Source organism: Tenrec ecaudatus, chromosome 14 (genome assembly GCF_050624435.1).
Source record: "Tenrec ecaudatus isolate mTenEca1 chromosome 14, mTenEca1.hap1, whole genome shotgun sequence".
In the NCBI taxonomy this organism is placed as follows: domain Eukaryota; kingdom Metazoa; phylum Chordata; class Mammalia; order Afrosoricida; family Tenrecidae; genus Tenrec; species Tenrec ecaudatus.
Genome location: NC_134543.1, coordinates 125,836,399 through 125,858,746, shown reverse-complemented (window position 1 = coordinate 125,858,746; position 22,348 = coordinate 125,836,399). Strand labels below are relative to the sequence as shown.

The following is a 22,348-nucleotide window of genomic DNA, read 5'->3' as shown; positions in this document are numbered from 1 at the left end:
GGGTTCAGGCTCCTAACTAGCTGGTATTAGGCAAAGGATATTTACAGTCTTACAACAGAAAGATATTTATGCCTCTGAAAAGCAGAGCTTCAAACTGATTCATTCCAGTTCAGCCCCTGCTGCATTTCCACCCCAGATACACTGAGTCAGAATTTACATTTTAACCAGATCTTTTACACATTACAAGAAACACTTAGGTATCCATAAGAGTGCAAGGCAGAAAGAGAGCCCACTCAGTCCCACTGGCCTGCCCACTCAGTTGCCCTGCCCACTGTCTGGACAAAGAATGAGAACCCACAGCCAGAGTCCTGTCCACTGTCTCCCCTCTCTGTATCCCATCTGCCATCCAGTGCTTGTAAGAGTTTAGTTCTCAGGTCTTTAAAACCCTTAAGGAGAAAACAGCACACAAAAGGAGAACTGCTTTCGATTTTTTTTAAAGGGGGGGATTGTAAGAAGAAAACACATTTTATGGGTCTGGAAACATATATGCAGTCAGACACATGGCCAGAAGTTGCCGGAAGCTCCATATACCTGTAACTGGGGTGGATATGGACGTACTCAGCAGGAGGTCAAACTAGAATGAACTGGTTACAATAAAATTTCACTCTTTTGAATTTCTTCACATAAATCTAAAGTCCTTTTGGATAAGAAGTTAACAGTTGCCTATGAAGTCAATCCCTTTCAGTGCCAGAATTTCTATCATCTGAACATTCCAGGCAGCTAACAACAAAAGATGCTCTCCATGGTTTATGGGATAATTAGCAAAGGTATAGACTAACGATGTTTTAAATAGGATACAGAATGCCTAGTACATGGAATCTAAATTAGTGGCCAGTTACCTTACTTCTCAGAATAACAGACTTAATACTGGATTGAATTGGTCCTGCCTCCAGCAAGCACTTTATGAGCTAGGATTATGGCCTCAATTCCGGAATACAGTGCCGTCAAAATTCTAACTACTGCCACTGGAGGCGTTAGCAAGATATTTCCAAGAAAAGTAATCCTTTTCTGACATAAATCCAATAAGCATAAACTAGAGTTTCCCAAGAAATGATTTTTCTTTTCAGATACAGGCTGCATAAAGCATTTAACGAGGTTTTATTTAATCATCCACCCACTGACTGGTTACTATAAAGAGAAATATTAAATCCACAGATCCAGCATTACAACTTAGCCTGAACCATCCTCTCTGGTGAAATTATTCGGTATACTGAGAAAACAGGCCAAGAAGATGCCACTGGCTTCAGAACGGACTCCCGATTTACTGACTACTGCAACTCTTCTCAGAAATCTGGACACGACTAGGGCAACATCGTTTCCTCTTCGAACGGAACAGACTTCCTCGAGGCCCTCTGACACTGCAGGAGCCATCCCTTTACACAGGACAACGCCTTCTTGGCCGATCTGGCAGGGCCTCCTCTTAAGCAGCCTGGATGGACCTAGCGATCCGCGAAGTCCTGTTAGCGAACCTCCAGGAAGGACTGCAGGTGCTGGCTAATGAGAGGACCGGTGGGCGGGCCACTCCAGGTGCCACTGTGCACCCCAGGAGCAGTGAAGCGTGGGAAAAGAAAGTCTGCCCTCCACATTCCCCGTTAAAGCAGCCTGGCTGGGAAATGGTCAGCGGAGAGCCCGGGGATTCGTGAGGCAGCCACTCAGCGAGACCAAATAACGTCCGGCGGCTGCTCGCAGTCGGGGACCCCGACGAAGAGACCGTCGTACCCCTCAACCCCGGCCGCCCGCCCTCGGCTGGGGAGGCCTGCCCTGGAATTCCAGGTCCAGACCGGCCTGCCGGCGTCCGTGGGCCCCCAAGGCCGCCTCCACGGGCCCACTGCCCAGCCTTCTGGCCCGCCTCACCTGGCCTCTCCTCCCTTTGGGGGCGCCCGCCCACCCCAAAGTCGGCCCACTCACGGTCGCCGCGGCGCCGGTGAAAATATCCTCCCCCTCAGTGTCGCTGTCCCCAGCCTCAGGTTCTGACCCGCCAGCCGCCCCCTCGGACTCCGGTTCCAGGCAGGGAAAGGGCGGGGGGAGTCTCTCCGAAGCGCTACAGCCGCCACCGCCGCCGGACGCCATCTTCCTGCACCCGCGGCGGAAGCCGCAACAACAACTTTATCGAGCGCCAGCGCCGCGCGCAAACGCTCCCGCGCGGGGAGGAGTGAGAGCGCCCCCCCCCTCCGGACCCCACGGGACCAGCGCGCTGGGCTGTCCGCTCCCCGGGGGCGGAGCCGCGGACGTGGGCTCCCGTCCCGCAAATCCGAGCGCGGAACCAGAACGCTGCGGTCTTAACGTGGCAGATGCCAGGGGCTGGGGTGGAGAGCGGATGTTTTAAGAATGATGAGGGCAGTGATTATACAAATGTGCTTGACACAACTGATGTATGCACGGATTGTGATAAGAGTTGTATGAGCTCCTAATAAAACGATTTAAAAAAAAAAGAGGGAAGCCGAGGGCTGCTGAAGTTCCTGGGCTCTTTGAGTTACCCATAGCTTTGGCTTCTTAGGGAGACTTCATTTGGATCAAGGAGCCTGTGGCCCAAAAAGTTTGCACACCTAGACAGGCCACCTACTCCACAACACAATGCTTTCAGAGCAAATCATACTTGAGGTCTCTGAAATAGACTGCAGAAAGCCTTGACATTTATTCTTTCGACAACATTCCGCTAATGCATTCAAGGAATAGATATGGAGCCTTGATTGTGTGCCTGGCACCATGCTGTGCGCTTGGGAAATAAACTTGACCATTAGACATTTGCAATTAGCACTTAATTTAATTACAATTAGCAATTCATTTACTTAGCACACATGTAAACAACTCAACATGTTCGATACTGATGTGTTTTGAGAGCACAGTGAAAGATCATCACTTCAGTTTGTACAAGTCTGGAAAGTTCACTGAAGATGGGAAACCTAAGCGTCCTAAATTTGCTTTGGAGTTCGGAAGCTCCTCTCAATTGTGGGGGAGTTATTAATCTATGAAAGAAATTTCTGGCACCTGCACTATTCACGATTGCCTGGTGGGACTAACGTCTAAAGCAGCTAAACAAGTAAGACTGGAGTTTAAAGATAAATGACATCTGTAATCATGGAATAATTCTGCAAGATAATACTTTCTTCTCAAAAAGACATGAGGTGAAGCTTGACAAAATGATTCCGTTTGTTTCCAACTGCAAATTCCTAAACATCGGGGAGTCTATGCAGGGTGGTGGCTGCTTTATTTACTTTGTACCTGTTGTTTCTGGCAAAGTAAGTACCCAGTCCATGACAATTGAAAGGAAAGCTAAATGGAAGGACAACACTCCTGAAGCCGCTCTCCGGGTTTGCTGGCACCCGTCAAGGCATGGCCAGCAGAGCGGTGGGGGCATTGTTTTTCTTCTGGTAAATCTCTCAGGGGAACGTTCACCCTTCTAAGTAGTCTTTGAAGGCCCTTGGCAGAAATACTCAGCCTGCAGTGGTACGGTACCTGTCCTTTGGCCCTAGGAGACGGGAAAACCTTGCAGTCCTCCTCCAACAACGCCTACCCTACTTGGCTGGGCTCCAGAGTTCCAGTTTCCCAGCAACGGAAACTCACTTCCGGCGCGACCAGGAAGTTAGAGTGATTTTTGGCTCGAAGCGGCTTCCCCGGAAAAATAAGTCTCTGCACAGTGTGCACATGTTTCTCCAACACTCGAAACCAAAATCATCTTTTCTCCTACCTCTTCAGGATTCATCTTGAGCCTATGTCAAGCGCTGAAAGCGACAATCAGTGGTGCGTGACTGGCCGTTACACCGCCCCCCAGCCCCAGCGGAAACTACAAACCCCAGAATACAGTTTTAGCGCCTCCGAAGACAAGGACCCACACATCCCAGTACGCAATGCGCTTCACAAGCCGCGAGCATTCCCCCCCGCACCCCCCCCCCCGCCCTGGCCAGGCCGGAAGTGCGCACTGCATGCTGGGGCTCGTAGTTCTGGCGGCACTCTTCCCTAGGTCCTCTGCGCTACGACGTCCGGTCCCGCCTATTTTTTAGTCCTCTGGACCTTGGCGGCCGCTCTGGTCGACCAGGAAGTTTGAACATTCCCAGGCCGACTGCTGAGGGACGGTGGCTCGGGTGGGACAGTCGTCAGGAATGGCGGAGCGTGAGAATGGAGCGGTTGTCCGGGCTGCTTTCCTGGACGCTGAGCAGAGTGCTGTGGCTCTCGGGCCCCTCTGAGCAGGGAGCTGCCCGGCAGCCCCGGATCATGGAAGAGAAAGCGCTAGAGGTTTATGGTAATTTACCTGGAGTGGCGTTTGGCGTTAAACGTGGGGGTGGTAGGTTGGAAGGAGTGACAGATAAAGGCCTGAGGGTGTGGAGGAGAGACCCATTTTGCTGTGTCTTTTGTTTTTTTTTGCCGGATTTCCTCGGGAGAATGGGAAGCATGTTTTTGTTTTGTTTTTTTCAAGGATCCTAAGTCACTGGAGGAGATGGGAGGCTTCTGCTTTTTCTACACGTGGGGCACGCTTACTCTAGACTCTAGAGATCTTAAACTCTTTATTCTCCTTATTCACCCCACGCCCTAGTGACTGCCCCAAGACTCCAGGGTGGAACAGTAGTTTTGGGTGCTTGGTTAGGAAACAAAACGATGCCCCACTACCTGATTGCACTACTTGAGCCTCCTTGCTTATCCCAGGTCCTTGGGCACGCACTTCTCCAGTCATTGGTAGGTGTCACCCGAGTTGGGGACTGGCCCAAGGTCAGTCACTCTTCTGTGGCAAAGTCAATAGGCAGAGGTCCCAGAAAGAAAAGATGAACTACGCTTCTCTTAATAAGGCTTCACACTTACAGTTCCATTATCACAGCCCTAAAACTTAGGAGTACTTACTGCACCCACAAACGAGAGAATGCATTTTTAAAGTTCCTGGGAAAATCCCATCATCTTTTAATTCCATTCACATGTATGGAAACTCAGCCGTAGACTGCTTAAACATAGTGGAGGTCCTGTTGCCTGTAAGGATCAGAGCTAAAAGGGAAAACACGTTTTCTGATTCCAAACGTGGTGCACTTGCCATCACGCCTCAGTTGCCAGGTGACTCCTTTTTTGGAATGATGTGTTTTTGTAAACTGGAACGATTGGATCTAATGTTCAGAAATTCCTGCTGTCCTCAGATAAAAGATCTGAACCATAAGAATACAAATATAATTCAGGTAAGGGTTATAGAAGAAAATGGGGGATGGGGAAGACCTGTGGCACCAGTTAGCTCAGTTACCGTATAGAACAGGGTAGAACTGCCCCTTTGGGGTTTCTTAGACTAAATCGTTAGGAGAATAGATAGCCTTATCTTTCTCCTGTGGAATCTCTGTTGGGTTCGATGACCTTGTGGTTAGCAGCCTAGCGGTTAGGCCGCTATACCACCAGGGCTCCCTCTGGATAGCGGCAGGACTTACGTAGCCACAAACCAAACCAGCCTAGTGTCTTTCCACTCTAGGTGCCCCCATGTGCTGCACACACTAGAACTGTGCTCCGCAGGCTTTCAAGACTGAGCTTTGGGACTCGTGGTGAGCAGCAGGAATCTCTGAGCATCAGATCCAATATTCTTCTTTTCCTTTTAAAAATTTTTATTGGGGGTTTCACAGCTTCTAACAATCCATACATCAGTTGTATCAAGAATATTTGTACATATGTTACCATTATTTTCTAAACATTTACTCTTTGACCCCTTGGTATGAGCTCCTCTTTTTTCCCTTCCCTTCTTCTCCCCCCTCGTGATCCCTTGATAAATTATAAATTATTATTATTTCCATATCTTACACCGACCACTGTCTGCCTTCCCTCACAGTTTCTGTTCATCCCTTCTCCCCACCCTGTTGTCTTGCTGCTCCCATTTCTGTTCCTGAGGAATTTATCTGATCTGGATTCTGTATGGCGTGAGCTCTTATCTGTACCAGTGTACATGCTCCGGTCTAGACAGAACTGAAAGGCATCATGACTAGGTCATGATGGTGGGGGATGAGAAAGTCTCAAAGAATCAGAGGAATATTATGTGTTTCATCAGTGCTATACTGCACCCTGGTTGACCCCTTCCTTCCTTGTGACCCTTCTGTGAGGTAATGTCCATTGTCTATAGATGGGTTTAGGCTCTCTGCTCCCACCCCCTTGGTTTGTTTGAGCCAATATTCTTAGTGCTGTAGAGTAGAACGGTTGCTCTATAGGTTAAGACTGTGACCTTGTGGCCTTTCTAATGACGTGGATGAGCTCCAACCAATAATCTTTCAGTTAGCAATCCAGTGCTTAACCATTCGTGACGCCCAAGGACTCCTTAAGCCACCTGGGCTAGGTTCTGAGTGCAATCAAGCCCATCAAGCAGTTGGACACACGCGTATCTTGTCCCTCTTCTGCCTACAGCAAATCTAAGGGCACTGGGTTGCACCTTTGGAAGAGACAATCTTTGACCTCAAACTTATACTGAGGGAGATGTATGTAAATATAAACATGCCAAGTATGTAGAAAAAGACTATGCAGAAAAAAACAACAACCGTAACTTCTATCCATTCAGTTCTGATTCATATCGACCCTAAAGGACAGGGTGGAATTGCCCCTTGGGTTTCTGAGACTATATCTTTATAGGAGTAGAAAGCCTAATCTTTCTCCCTTAGAGTGGCTGGTGTTTCAAATTGCTGACCTTCTGGTTAGCTACCCAGTGCCTACCTAACGCACTGTGCCACCAGGACTCCCTAGATAAAAGGGCTTTTAGGCCTCAATAAGATACAGAAATTCAGAGGAAGGAAAAACACTAAACCTTGACAGAGGATCTGGGGATCTGGAAAGGCTTAAAGGAGAAGAGGCACTTGAGTTGGGTCTTGAAGAGTAGGGTCTGGAGATGTACACAGGAGCCTTGGTGGCACAGTGGGCAAACCAAAACAAAGGCCCTTCTAACTTCCCAGCCTTCACGGGAGAAAGACATGGTGGTCCTAGTCCATAAAGACTATAACCTTGGAAGCTATCTCCTACAGGAATTAAGGACTCCTGTGGGAACAGGTTTGGGTTTCGGTTCGTTTCGGTATGTAGAGGGTCAGGGCATACGAGGCGAAGGAAATTAGGGCTGACGTTTAGAGATGAGAACAGTATGCTTAAGGAACGGCAGAAGAATTTCTGGCGAGGGAGGAATGTGAGGAGATCAACACTGTTTTCCTTCTAAAGAAATCCAAGCCTCTCAAATCACTAGAGAACTGGCCCAGTTGAATAATGGGTGAGATTTCATTTCAGATGACATGGCGTATATAGGATAGAATACAGCTTCTTTGGCTGAACCTTGTATAGAAGGCAGTGATGAGGCAACACTGTCCTTTTCCAAAGCCTTGGTTCTCAGAGCCCTCTGAGATCACAGTCTTGAAGAGCTATGGCCTCTTTCCTGCCCATGCGTTAAATTTCTCATTACTAATCATGGGCTAAGCCCAAGAGGTAGAAAGTACAGTCTGACTGATCCTTTTTCTTTCCTTGCTGCATTTCTGATCCCGGGGTGCTTATAAATAGAGAGCAAAACCTCGTGCTGAGAACCCCAAACTCATCCTACGTGACCTCCCTCTGCTTCTCCTTTCTACCTGAGCATTTTCTTTTAAAAATCATTTTATTGGGAGCTCGTACATCTCTTATCACAATCCACACATCCATCCATTGTGTCAAGCACATTTGTGCATTTATTGACATCATTCTCAAAACATTCTTTCTACTTGAGCCCTTGGTATCAGCTCCTCATATTTTCCCTCCTTCTCCTACCCTCCATCCCTCACAAACCCTGGATAATTTATAAATGATTATTTTTTCATGTCTTCCACTGTCCGATATTTCCCTTCACCCTCTTTTCTGCTGTCCATCCCCCAGGGAAGGGGTTATATGTAGATCATTGTGATCGGTTCCCCCTTTCTACCCCCCCCTTCCCCTTCCCCTCCTGGTATCACTGCTCTCATTGTTGGTCCTGAAGAGTTTATCTGTCCTGGATTCCCTGTATTTCCAGATCTTATCTGTACCAGTGTACTACATCCTCTGGTCTAGCCAGATTTGTAAGGTAGGATTGGGGTCATGATAGTGGGGGGAGATGGGAGTCGAGGGGGAGGGGGAAAGTATTAAAAAACTAGAGGAAGGTTGTCTGTTTTATCATTGCTATACTGCACCATGACTGGCTTGTCTCCTCCCTGCAACCCTTCTGTAAGGGGATGTCCAGTTGCCTACAGATGGGCTTTGGGTCTCCACTCTGCACTCCGCCTCATTCACAATAATATGATTTTTTTGTTCTTTGATGCCTGATACCTGCGCCTGATCTGACCCCACCACACTGAGGTGAAATACTCAGGGTGTGCAACAGAACAGCAAGGAGAACAGAGCAACCAAGTCCCCAGGGAATACCAAAAATAGACTTGGGCTAGGGCATTGCACCCCATCAGACTTGACCAGAAAACACCTCTAAAGGTCAACATACAGACCTTTAACTATTTACAGGCTTTTCTTTTATTGTATTGTTGTTTTCTTTTGTTTTGCTCAGTCTTGGGGTTTTTTTTTTATGTACATATTATTATTATCCCTGCAGGTCTATCTAGATAAGATAGGTGGGATAAATAATCTGGAGGAGAAAACAATGGGACCCATGATTCCAGAGGCACATGGGAAAGGGTGAGGTGGAGGAAAGGACGTGTGTGTTAACAACCCCAGGGACAAGGGAACAACAAGTGATAAAAGATCAGTGGTGAGGAGGGTGTAGGAGGCCTGGTAGGGCAAGAACAATGTAACCGAGAAAAATTACTGAAACCCAAATGAAGCCTGAACATGATAGTGGGACAAGAGGAAAGTAAAAGGAAATAGAGGAAAGAACTAGGAGGCAAAGGGCATTTACAGAGGTCTAAATACAGGCATTTGCATATGTAAATATATATGACTACATAAATCTACGTGCATATATTTATAGGTTTAGTATTAAGGTAGCGGATGGACATTGGGCCTCCACTCAACTCTTCCCTCAATGAAAGAACACTTTGTTCTATTAAACTGGCATTCCATGATGCTCACCTTCCTGACAGGATCACTGAACATAAATGGGTGCATAAGCTAATGTGGTGAAGAAACCTAATGGTGCCTGGCCATCAAAAGATATATAGTGTCTGGGGTCTTAAAGGCTTGAAGATAAACAAGTGACCATCTAGCTGAGAAGCTACAGAGCCCACATGGAAGAAGCAATACCAGCCCGTATGATCACAAGGTGTCAATAGGATAAGGTACCAGGCTACCTCAGCATTTTCTTTTAACTGTCTCCTTAATATATATGTTTTACAACCTCAGAGTTACAAGGTAATCTAAGGCCAATCCTGGTTCCCATTTCCTTGACCCATTCCTTTCAGTGTTTATTAGCTTTCCTCCTCGCCTCCATCCACCCAAGTTATATTTTCATTTCCAAATGACTCTATTTGAGTCTTCTCCTTTGGTTATAAAACACTGCGTTTCCCTTATCTTTGTCATCGTCTGGCTTCTGTAATAGAGGATAAAGTGTAGGCTTTGGCAGCCCCCTGGATCGTCCCAGCGGCCCCAGGACTGTGTATTTGCGTTCACTTGGCTTCCACTTTTGCAAACTGGCTTCTGCCTTTACCTGTCTCCTGCTGTCTTCAAGGTGCTCTCGCCTGAATGACAAATTAAAGACTCGTTTTAGCTCTCTTCAGCCTGAACCTGATAGTTAGCCACCCTTCTTACCTTCTCTGCTTGCTTGTCTTTCTCCTCTCCTCCCAAACTTAGGTGCTTCCCGGTGGCCTGTCCTTGGGTCTCTTCGTTTGCACCAGTGGTTCTCAGACTGGCCTGCATGTAAGAATAACTGGGGAGAACGTCAAGGGGCCATATAGAAAAAGAATGCTTGGAAACGGATTGTGGTAGCAAATGTACTAGTCTGCTGGACATGCTAGGGAACTATGGAATGATTTGATGTATGTAGCAATACCAATTAATTAAAGAAGAAGCCTAATGGGGGATCATCCAGCATACTCTTAAGATAGTGATTCTCAACCTTCCTAATGCTGCAACCCTTTAATACAGTTCCTCATGTTATGGTGACCCCCCCAACCATAAAATTATTTTTGTTGCTACTTCATAATTATAATTTTGCTACTGTTATGAATCGGGTGACCCCTGTGAAAGAGTCGTTTGACCCCCAAAGGGGTCGCAACCCACAGGTTGAGAACCACCGCTCTAAACTTTGTCATCTATAACAACACTTGAAAAACAAAGGAAGAAAGAAAGAATAACCGGGGAATTTTAAAAACTCTCAATGTTTGGCCAAACTTCAGACCAACTACTGTAAATCAGAATCTTGGGGTCTAGGACCCAGATAGCAGATAAAACATTTTTTTAATTGTATTTTACATGAAAGTTCATATAGCTTATTAGGTTCCTATTCAACATTTCTTTAGCAAATGATTCTGTGACAGTTTAATTTTCCAAATGTGTCAACACTCTTATTTTCTCTGTTCTGTTTGTTTTGTTTCCATTAATCTAGCCTCCCTATTCTTTAGCATCTACTCTTGGTTTGGGCGGAGTGTTGACTATTTGGGTTCAGATAGGTGATTACTTCAAGGAGCATGGTACTCCCAGGTGACATTATTTCTTTTATAAGCCAGTTTATTATTCCAGTGCAAGGTTACTACCAGAATTGGCTGAAGTTCCAAGCTCAAAGGATATCTCAGGGTCTTGGGGTTCCTCTAGAGTCTGTTGGTCCACTGTCTGACCTTTTTTGTTTTTTCAGTTTTGTTCTACATTTTTCTCTCTTCTGTCTGAGCCTTATATTATGTCCATGGTCAGAACAGTCAGCAGTGGTAGCTGAGGACCAGCCAGCTCCGGTGCTCTCAGGCAAGATGATGTCGTGGTTCATGTGGGCTATTCGTCCTGTGGGCCAGTTACTTCCTTGAGCCCTGGGTATCCTTCACTGTCTTTCATTCCAAATAAGAAGAGTCTTGCATTGATGGCAGATGGTGTTTGTAAGAGCTGTCAAACTAGAATGACGAACATTATCTTTATGAACTGTGCTCTACCAGTTGACCAACTTGTCTCCTAAGTAAACCCAGAAAACAAGCCTGTGAGGTGCTTGATTGTGCCCAACAGGGATATGTTTTCAAAGCATTCCCGGTGGTGCCAGTGTTACTGTTCACACTCCTTTGTGAATCACCTGCGTTCAACTACCACTCTAGCCCTGCTGCTCATTTAGACCTTGTGCTGCAGTTCAGTGTCTGCTGTACAATTCTACCAGATTGCCCCTTGAGCACCTCAGAACCCTTGTTGAGGTAAACTCGCCTGGATTTCTCTGTTCTGTTTTCTGCTTTTATTCTTGCACATTTCTCCCAGACACTTAGCCTTGAATCTGAGTCATTTCTTTTTCTTCCTTTTCTTGTCGTCTGCATCCAAATAGCATGTTTTGTTGATTCTGCCTTTGGAATTCCTTCATGTGCTCTCTCATCTCTGTTGTCAGGAGCCTCTTTGAGAATCAGGTCTTTCGGCTAGTCACCCTAGCTTTGTCTTTGGTTCTGGTGGGTGAGTTGCCAGCTAGCAATAACGCTGCCCAGGTCACATCCCCACTCCCTGCCACTGACTCCACTCCGACTCACAGCTGCCCTGTAGGACAGAGTAGGACTGCTCCGCAGGGCTTCTGGGCTGTAGCTCTTCACAGAAGCAGACCGCCTCCTCCATCTTCCACAGAGCTGCTTCCACCGACCAACTTCACCAAGCATGATGTCCTCTTCCAGAGAGTGGGCCCTCCTGATATCATGCCCCCAATCCTCGAGAGTCCTTCCGTCCTTGCTTCCAAGGAGCATTGTAGCTCTACTTCTTCCAAGAGAGAGTTGTCGCTTGGTCTGGCAGCCCACGGTGCTTCCTTTTTCTCCACCAGAACCATGAATCCAAATGTTGGATTCAAGACACTGGATGTGGGTTTAATAATCATCCTGGAAAACAGTTTTCTCAAAAGGAAATTGGTAGACTAGTAAATACCTGTCAGAAACCTGGGAAGTTGCTGTACTATGTACTTCAACTGAAAGAAGTTAATGTTTAGATTAAAATTCTTTATGTGGAATGTTCATTTTTAAGTGCAATGCTTTGTCTTTGATGCTGTTTCAGATTTGATTCGAACTATTCGGGACCCCGAGAAGCCCAATACTCTAGAAGAACTGGAAGTGGTGACGGAGAGTTGTGTGGAGGTTCAGGAGATAAATGAAGAAGACTATCTGGTCATCATCAAGTTCACGCCAACAGTACCTCATTGCTCTCTAGCAACTCTTATTGGTGAGCTTATCGAAAGATGTGTTTCTTACGTACAGTTTTACACATGGAGCTGCTAACCACAAGACCAGTGGTGCAAACTTGCCAGCTGCTCTGCAGGAGAAAGATGCTGTTCGCTCCAGTAATGAGTTCAAGTTTCGGAAACCCAGAAGAGGAGTTATACTATGTATAGGGTTACTGTGGGTCAGAATCTATTCTGTGGGTCTGGATTCTTAAATTCTAAGCTAAATCCTGACCCCCAAATAACAATTTACACCATGAATCACACTTTCTGGAGGAGCTCTGGTTGGGCTGCTAATCACAAGGTCACCAGTTCAAAACCATCAGCCACTCTGCAGGAGAAAGATGAGGCTTTCTACTCTGTAAAGACTTAGAGTCTTGGAAACCCACAGGGGCAGTTCTACCGCACCCTGCAGGGTTGCTGTGAGTCGGAATCACCTCAGTGGCGATGAGCTTTCTTTTGGTTGAGCACACTTTATGGCTAACATGTCTTCATCTTCAGGCATTCCACAGTTAGCCGAGGCAGGAATTAAACTTATCTGTGTCTTCCAGATGAGGAACCTTAGGCTCAGAGGGTTGAAGTGACTTGCTCGGCACCATGTAGCCAGGGAATGGTAAACCTGAGGCTCAGGCCCAGGACTCCTGACTCCAGATCTGCCCCTCCACGCTGCTGCTCTTCGGTGGGCACACCCCACATTAATGGAGGCAGCCCCTCTGTCAACTCTGGTCTGTTGACATCACCATCTTCTCTGTTGGCTTCCGTGGAATACAGACAAAGGTCCTGGTGGGAGAGTAGTTTTGGAGCCGTTTTCTATTGAGAGGCTACATTCTCCGTGTTTTAGATTTGCCAGCAGCAAGCTGTACAAGAGGTATTTTTGGACGTGTGCCCAATCCCACTGCTACCAGTCAAGTCAGTCCACCTTCTAGCGACCCTGTGCAGACTTCCTGAGGTAGTAAACAGTTACAGGACAGACAGGGTTGTAAACAGTTACAGGACAGACAGCCTCATCTTTCCCGATATAGTTGAACTGCCACTCGTGTGGTTAGTAGCACAGTGCCCCCTGACAACACCACCAGGGCTCCATGAATAATGTGAAGGGAATTTATTTCAAATGAAACGCTCCTCAGAAGATTAATTACATCAGGGATGAGGACCTTTTATTCTGGCAATTGGATATTCATAACATGATTCGCAGACCATACTGGTCAAATACGGAATTAACTCACCCCTACGGTGATGTCTGGAAGTGCTGGCCCACCGGCCGGATGTTCTCCACCCTGAAGTGAATGGTGGTGTAACCTAGAAGAGGTAATTGGAGCTTTTTCTTTTTCCTTCCCAGGGCTCTGCTTAAGAGTAAAACTTCAGCGGTGTTTACCATTTAAGCATAAGGTAAGGATATGAACTTTTTCTTGCCTTTTTTATTTTTTACTGTGAATTAGGTGGGGATTCACATGATTAGAAAGGGGCCCTCATGGGTAAGGCAGCCACTCTGGAGAGAAAGACGAAGCTCTCTGCGCCTATAAAGGTCTGCGCCCTTGGACACCCACAGGGGCACTTCTGTGCTGTCCTGTAGGCTCACTGTGCGTCAGAGTAGGCTCAATGACGGAGTTTGTTTTGGTTTTGCCTTTTCTTTTACCTATCAGGACATCATTTTTGCATGCAATACTTTGTCAAACCTTTGTCTTTTTATAATAGTTTTATTGATATATAATTTACATACCACATGCTTCACCCATAGAAACTGCAATTCAGTGGTTTTCCGTGTATGAGAATTACTCAGAAAATGTTGCTACTGGTGTTCCAGTTCATTCATACACAGGTCTATTCTTAACCAAAAATGCGTAAACATGGCTCTGGTCAGTGAATGGCTGCAGGCCAATTCTCTTAGGAATAAACTGTCTTAGTCTTGTTAGCTCTTTTGAGGGGATCTGCAGGGCTGTGGAATCCAAGACAGAGGAATCCATTGAGAAGGTCCTGTTGTTTGTGTTGTGGGGTGGAGTCCACAGGGGCAGTCATGGTACACGTCCTCAGAGGATGCAGGATGATCATGGGGCGTATTCTGAAGAAGTTTTAGTAACGTGGAAAATTGCATTGGTGAGAAAAAGGTCAGGAAGGTGCACGGTGCGCCTGGCTCTTTTGAGGACAGCAAGGACTGTGGAGATTTCATTAGGAAACGTCACCCCAGTCACATCCTCTGGACTGCTCTGTGAGCTTTGAAAAAGGCACATGATTTGAATCCCTGGACGATGTCCAAGCTGCAGTTTTAATATGGTGTAAATCGAAAAGCACAGGATTCTTTGGGGAAGGGTATACGCACTCAAGAAGTGTATAGACCCAGGTTGAAGACATGCTAAGAAACAATAGCTTCGTGTTTTCTAGTTTTGTTTAATAAAGTTCTACAATTTTACCACAATGCCTTTGACTTAGCCATCATTACCTATGGAGTTGTGTGACTTAACCATCTGCCAGTTGTAGAACATTCCATCAACCTTAAACATGCTCAAAACATTTTAATAATTTAAAAAAAGGAAACGTGCTCATTAGAAGTTACTCCCGCTCTACTTCCCTCAACACCCAACCCTGTCAACAACTAATCTTCCTCCTTTTATGAACACTTCCTTTCTTGCAGTTGTAAGCTGAAGAGAGAGAAGAGTTTGTCCTATCCAGTCCTGGAATTCAACATGCCCTTCACTGTGTTTTAGTGATTATTTTTATCCCATGCCATTGAAATATTCTTTTGCCCCAGTAAGAGTCCTAGCTGTTAACCAAAAGGTCAGCTGTTCAAACCCAGTAGGTGCTCTGAAGGAGAAAGATAAGGCTTTCTGGAGAGAGAGAGAGAAAGAGAGAGAGAGATTTTCTGCTTCTATAAATAATTATAGTCTCAGTAACCCAAAGAGGGGGTCTGCTCTGTCCTGTGGGGTGATTGTGAGTCGGAATCCACTTGATGGCAATGAATTTGGCTTTGTCCCTTATGTTTTCTGTAGTTAGAGTAACGTACTTCCTGATCAGATTCATAGTCTTATTGTTGCTCAATCAACTCTTTTGATAGGTGGTGTTGTATACTTCTGACTGCGTCCCATTAAGGGGCTAGATGTCTGATTGACTATCTTTTGGCGATGCTCAGATTTTTCAGTGGGTTCAGATGTCAGCCTGACCTTTATGCCTCACCATGACTTCCATTATGAAGTTCCTTGTCAGGTTTTCATTGTACTCTTTGGACAGCCATTGACAATCATTGTCTAGCTTTATTATTTAATCAAAGGCTAATAAACTGATGACAGTCCATCATCTCTTTATTAGCTGAAGTTTCTATGTGAAGGAGGGACATTTCCGCATTAGTTGTTTGGCTGCTCTGTTGTATCGTTCATCGAAGAAGAGCAGGGTAAATGCACTACTATTTAGAATAAGGAGCCATGAATGATTACAAAATTAAAATAAAGGTGTGCCCTTTCTGTCTGTGCTAGCTCTTGGTAACTGTAGAATAAGAGCTTTATGCCTTTAGGTGAGTCTCTACGGTGGTCTCTTTTCTAAAAGATGAATGTGCTGATCTCTAAGGTCTTTAAAATTTGTTTACCTTTGTAATTGTGAATGAGGTGGTGGTGGGGCCATCATTTTTGTGTTCAGCCACGTATCCCACTCCCAGTGGTTTGCCCTGTCCGACCTGCCTCTCTTCCCGCCACATCTCTCTCATGGGATATTATCTCCCCTTTTCCCAAATAGCACCTGCCAACCCTCTAGCCCATCCCTCCCCTTTCTCCTCTTCCCCCGTCACTGCTGGTAGCCATCAGAGTGTTTTATTCAGTAGTTGTCCTTTTGCGATCGACGAACTTCACTCAGCTTAATGTCCTCCATAGCCATCCATGTCATGAAGTGTTTTACGGTTTCTTCATTATTCTTTAACGATGCAAAGTAATCCCAAAGTTTACCCATTTTCCCACTGTTGGGCCTGAAATTTGTGTCCATCGTCTTGCATTGTGAATAGTGCTGTGTGAACATCTGTCTGTGCTGTGTCTCTTATTTGTGTAGCGTATGCACCAAGCAGGGAGCCGTAGTGGCACAGTGGTTATGCATCGGGCTGCTAAACACATGGTCAGCAATTCGAAACCACCAGGAGAAACACGTAGCTTTCTACTCCCCAAAGGATCACAGTCTCAGAAACGCACAGGCAGTTCTGCTGTGTCCTGTCGGGTCACTGTGAGTTGGCATGGGTTCGTGGGTAGTGAGTTTGGTTTAAGAACCAAGCAGCGTGATTATTGCTACATCATGTAGTATTGCTGTTTCCATTCGTTAGAAGAGGTACCACGCTGTTTTCCACTGTGGCTGTACCGTGTTACAGTTTCATCTGCAGTATATGGAAGTGTCAACCTATCCATGCCAGCTCCAGCATTTGTTATTTTCTGCTTTTTAAAACTTATTAATGCCAATGCCAGTGTGAGGTGGTATCTCATCATTGTTCTAATTTGCATCACCGGTGGTTAGTGATTGAGAGCATTTCTTCATATGTTTATTGCCAACCTGAGTGCCTTCTTTGGTGAACTGTCTGTTCATATCCTCTGCCCATTCTAAAAATAATTTTATTGGCCTATAATTTACATGAACAATTTAATGGTTCAGTCATCTTAGGAAGAGTTGTACAATCATCACCACAAGCAATTTCCAAACATTTTCTTCTTTCTTGGACTCATTGTTATCTCCCCATTTCCCCCAACCTCCCCTGCCGCACCTCTCAAAAACTCTCCTGTCAAGTTAATTCGGACTTACAGCGTCCCTGTAAGCCAGTGTAGAACTACACCCATGCGTTTTCTGAGACCCTAACTCTGTACAGTGGCAGAAAGCTTGGTCTTTCCCTTGTGGACCCACTAGTGGTTTGGAATTGCTGACATTGCAGTTAGCAGCCACACTTGTAACCACTAGGCAACCAGGATTCCTCATGCCATGCCCCTAGGTAATTATTAATCCAGTTACTATTTAATGATTTATCCTTCCTGGACTTCATACACAAAAAAATAACATAAAACAAAAACAAGGGGAAAAAAACAACAATGGCAAAATAAAACACAGAAAAACCTCAATCTAAAAGAGAGAAAATATCAAAAACAAAAACTTTAAAATAAGGCACAAGGAAATCAAAAGATAAGTTGTTATATTTTAACCTAACTATATCTGCCATAATTGACTTCACAATGCTTTCTCAGATAGCAGTCCTCTGCCCATTTTAAAATTGGATTTTTTTTTGGTGACACATTGAAGCTTTATGTCGATTTTAGAGATTAATCCCTTGTCCAGTATATCAAGAAAACGTTATTATTTACTCAATACCAGCCACTCAAAAGATGAAATTACTTAGTAATAGATTCTGTGTAGTATATGTAATTGAAAGATAGAGAATGAAATTTTCCCACAAACTTGTTGAACCCTCCTCATTTATTCCTGTGATATTTATGCATATGTGTGTGTTAATCCGGGTAGACTAGAGAAACAAGTTCATAGACACACTCATGTGTATAAGAAAGAGCAATTGAACAGATCAAGTCCATAGTCCGATATTAGCCCATCTGTCTGATATCACTCTATACAGTCCTCTTCAGACTCACGAAACACATCCAATGACACTCAATGCAGGAAGATCACAGCCCAGTGGGTGGGAAGTCTTGTGGATCCAGTGGTGGTGTAAGCATCTCAGCGCTGGCAGGGCTCTCCACGTGGCTTCTCTGGCTCCAGAGGTCTGGCTCCATCAGCCTCTCTCCATGTGTCATCTCCACAGGGATGTCTTACAGGGAGTGAGCAGAGAGTGTCTCCAGCCTCCAAGGAGGAAATACCGGAGTTCCCAGAATCCTCAGGAGAAGGCCATGCCCACACAGAGCCCTCATTGGCTCTATTCTGATTGACAGGCTAGACTCCACCCCTACACTCTAATCCTCAAATTGATACCAGATTATGTAACTACCACAATGTGTAAGCACATCTGTATATATAATCTGTGCAAGATTATGTGACTGTAGAGGAAATTATGGAAGAAACCACCTTAGAATGGAAATGTGACTTTTCTGGGGGCTGTTGCAGGAGGAAGTTACTCGTGTGGGAGGAAGAGATAGCGTGTAGGGGAGCAGCATGTCCATGAGTAAAACAGCAGGTATGAGGCCTTACTTGTGTAAAACTTTGTGTATCAGTCTGACTCATAGCAACCCACGTGACAGAGCAGGACTGTCCCCTCAGCTGTCACCTGGATGGGAACAGACCAGCAGGCCTTCATGTTAGGGAGCTGCAGGGTTGCTTCAAACCACCAGCCTTGCTGGGTAGCAGCCAACGGTGGCACCATAGTTTATATGGGAAAAAACTAATGGGATACCCCTACCACTCTTCTCCAGATGGAGGAGGAGAAAAACCTTCGCTTATTTCCGTTTTTGTTTCCAGAAGGATTTGTGGGCTTTTCCCCTGCATCTCAGATATTAGAGACAAGATTTGGGCTCACATCCTCCCTTCCATCTCTGAATGCTTTAATGTTTGCCTTTCATATTTTTTCTCTAGTTGGAAATCTACATTTCTGAGGGAACCCACTCAACTGAAGAAGACAGTAAGTGAATCCTGAAATGTAATTTGGAAAACTGCTTCATCTAGTACTTTACCCTGGATGCCAGGTCTCGCCGACAGCCAAGGAGAGGAAAGGCTCAGGCACTTCAAGGAATGCACACATACACACATGCGTGCGCGGTGGGGAAATTTTCTTTCCTGCTCGGGAAACATGCTGCAGAAACTGTTGTGATGTTGAACACAGCTGACAAGGAGAGCGCTATGGGAACAACTCTAGTGTACGAGTGGTTTTCTCATTTCAAAAAAGGTAAAATGTCGATGGACGACAAATCTCATTCCGGACATCCATCAACTTCCCAGATGGATGGAAATGTCAACTTGTAGTGCATTTGGAGTTCGTTCCGCCAGGTCGGACTGTTAATCAAGCTTTCTATTTAGCAGTTCTGAAAAGATAGTGTAACAGTGAGCAACAACACTGCCTGATTTGTGGCAGATGGACTGGTTTTGTCACCACGACAGTGCACCTGCTCACCCAGCCCTCTCAGTGCACCAGTTTTTGGCAAAATACAGCATGCCTCGCCTGCCCCCACACACTTTACTCACCTGACCTCACTCCTTGCCACTTCTTTTTGTTTCTGCGAATGCAGAAGGACATGAAAGGACAGTGATTTGATGACGTAGAAGGAAAAAAAGGGAGGTGCTGTCAGCCATCCAAACAGATGAGTGTGAAAAATGTTTCCAAGAATAGAATTACAGATTTGACAAACGTATTAAGTGTAATGAGAGTACTTTGAAGGGGATAAGGCTGTTTTGTAAAAAAAATTATATACATAACTTTGAAAAAAAATCTGGTTTTCTTTTGGGTACCTCTTCATGTGTATGCATGTGTGTATGTATACATATTACAATTGTATTGTGGATGCCGACTGGCTTAGGTCAATGACTGCCATCTGTAAAGAAAACCTAGCTTTTGAGACCTTGACTTACAAACTTTAAAGAAGGTCTGATTCTTCTCTTCAGTAGACAGGTGTGTTCTTGAAAGCGGGTGTATTGACTGAGTCTCGCAGCTCCGGTACATAAAGCTGTATGGAGTCTTGGGATAAGGGTGCTCTGTCTGGTCCAAATGAGAGGAAGAAGTCTTTTTTATAGAGAGGACATCTGGTCTCCTAAAAGAAGTCAACCCATCAATACTTAAAAATCACAGAGGCCGGGTTGGGAAATCAGCAAACCAAAATGTTCTACACGACCTACTTGGAACATGGAGAGCAGAACAGATAACGAGACCTCTGTATGACATGCTTGTTGTTTTCTTCACTAGGCCAACAGGGAAGCGGGTAGCGGTAGCAGAGGAGGGGAAGGAAGACAGGATTGCGTAAGAGCAACAGTAGACACGAGTAAGACAGTGACTCAGAAGGTCCCACAGGGGCGGGGGAGAAGCAGAGAGGACAGCCCATCAAGGCGCCGTCATGAAAACGCTTCACACCATGCTCGAGTTTCACAATTCCAAGCACTTTGGTTATTTCACTCTTCGGAGGCTACCTTTATTCAACCCAGGAACAGGCAGCTTCTACTTCCTAATGCAAAGCAGGAAAGCATTTAGAGGCCCCGCCTCACCTACCCACGTTGTCCTGTGAAAACACGCCTGACGTACAGGGACCTGACAACACTAACCGCGCCCAGCTCTCTGGTTTTACTTAGGAGGCCTCCGAGGCACAGAGCGACCGTGGCGACCCTGTGCTGCTGTGAATATGTAAGACTGGGGAAAGCTGAAAGAGAAGGGCATGGAGGTAGTTGTGGCAGAGTGGCGGATTATAAGGGATTTTTTCCCCTCTCGCTCTGTTAACATTGCTTTCTCGGCCTTAGAAATTGCATAATGAATAATTATCCAACAACAGCTTCATTTAAGTTCTCAAAAGAATTGGATAGCAGGGTAGACATCTTACCAGGCTAATGACCACCCTGTCTGTCCCTCTCTAATTCTGCTAACTTTCGTCTGTGTGTTTTGCAGTCAACAAGCAGATAAACGATAAAGAGCGAGTGGCAGCTGCAATGGAGAATCCCAACTTACGTGAAATCGTGGAGCAGTGCGTCCTTGAACCTGATTAATCGCTGTTTAAGAGCCATTTACTGCAACTGTTTGATACGCTTTGTTTAAACTCTTCCTAAAATGCAAAAGACTCATGTTTAATATCAAGGTGGTTTGCACCTCAGAAGATTTTTTTAAAGGATTATTTCCAAGCACAATTTAACTATAAGATCATACTTAGTTTATTCGGTAAATAACATTCTCAGGATTTGTAACTCTTAAGTGACCAGAAAAATATTTTCTAGTTATTATGTGTAAAATGAGTTGCTTTTCTCTTGATAACAACTACTTTTCATGTCAGATAATCTGTGTCCAAATGTATTAAATTGTAATAATTATTCTGTAAAACAAATACACTGAGATGATTCTTATAATGATGCATTTTAGCACGTCTTTATTCAATAGCTGACACTCAGTGTAAATGTCAAGTTCTTAAAGAGCCTTGCCGAGCTTTATCTTTGCCTATTACGTAGAATCAGATCTGAGAGGAACTCTTGGGGCATCATCAGTTCTAAGCCTTGCCTTCCTTGCAGGACAATCACTCGTGAGCCCCTTTGTAGCTAGACAGCAAGCAGGTGTGGAGAGGACCAGGAGGCACATCCAGTTCTGAAGATCAAGAAATAGACATTAAGCCAATCTAAATTTATATCCAGCTCTTTATTTGCAGTTTGTTCTAGGGGTTAGAAAGAGGTTTGGCAGGCAGCCTCCCCAAAGGCCCAGTGATCAATTGATGCCTTTGCACAGTATCTTCCCATTGTTAAACAGAGCTCGTCATTGTGACCAATCAAGAACGGCAGCAGTGACGGTGCCTGCCTCCTTGGGTTATGTGATAAACGGTGTCGCTGTTTGCATCTTCGCCTCTTGCTTTACTCATTCTGTGCATGAGTAATGCCACAGCGAGGTGCCCCGACGACCCCAGGGAGGATCCCACACAGAGGAACTTGAGCCTCCTACCAAACAACCAGCGCCAGCGTGCCAAACGTGTGTGAACCACCTGGAAAGTGATTAGTGTCCGGCTTCAACCAGGCCTTTTTAACCGCCACCCTTGCCGACATCTTAGCTGGACCCTCGTGAGCCAGAACGTCCTAGTAAGCCATTCCCAAATACCTTACAGAAGCTATAAAAGATAATAAATATTTCTTAGTATTATTTTTGGAGTGGAATTTCTTGTTAGTCATTTTATTGGGAGCTCTTACAGAGATCATAAGATTCCATAGTTCCATCACATCAAGCAGTATTGTACACTTGCTACCACAGTTTCAAATCATGTTCTCTTTTCTTGAACTCTTCGGTGTCAGCTCCATTTTATCCCCTCCCTCCCCTCATTTATTATCTTACACCGCCCAATATTCATTCACATATAATTCTGTTGTCTGCTCCCCTCCAGCGGGGTTATGCAGTCATCAGTGCTATTGCCTCCTCTCTGCCCCTACCCTCAGGGCTGTAACCCTGAAGTCGGGGGTTGGGAGGGCGGGCAG

The 22,348-nt window shown here is 45.4% G+C and overlaps 2 protein-coding genes across 3 annotated transcripts in view; one reads left to right on the top strand and one right to left on the bottom strand.

The window, feature by feature from the left end:
- The window catches only part of SNX1 (sorting nexin 1), a 40,768-nt gene extending 38,637 nt beyond the window's left edge, over window positions 1-2,131 (bottom strand). Inside the window, exon 1 of one of the 2 annotated variants that reach the window (XM_075531923.1) lies at window positions 1,909-2,131. In XM_075531923.1, the coding sequence (XP_075388038.1) occupies window positions 1,909-2,070 (162 nt within the window). In that variant the 5' untranslated portion in view covers window positions 2,071-2,131. The remainder of the gene's footprint in view (window positions 1-1,908) is intronic. The other variant, XM_075531924.1, reaches the window with a different exon arrangement.
- Window positions 2,132-3,992: 1,861 nt separating this feature from the next.
- On the top strand, window positions 3,993-22,019 carry CIAO2A (cytosolic iron-sulfur assembly component 2A). Its single transcript, XM_075531228.1, has 5 exons — window positions 3,993-4,240; window positions 12,091-12,255; window positions 13,593-13,642; window positions 18,782-18,827; window positions 20,793-22,019. Exons 1-5 carry the CDS (start codon window positions 4,117-4,119, stop codon window positions 20,888-20,890), a joined length of 483 nt encoding a protein of 160 aa, XP_075387343.1. The 5' UTR covers window positions 3,993-4,116; the 3' UTR covers window positions 20,891-22,019.
- The last annotated feature ends 329 nt before the right edge of the window (window positions 22,020-22,348 follow it).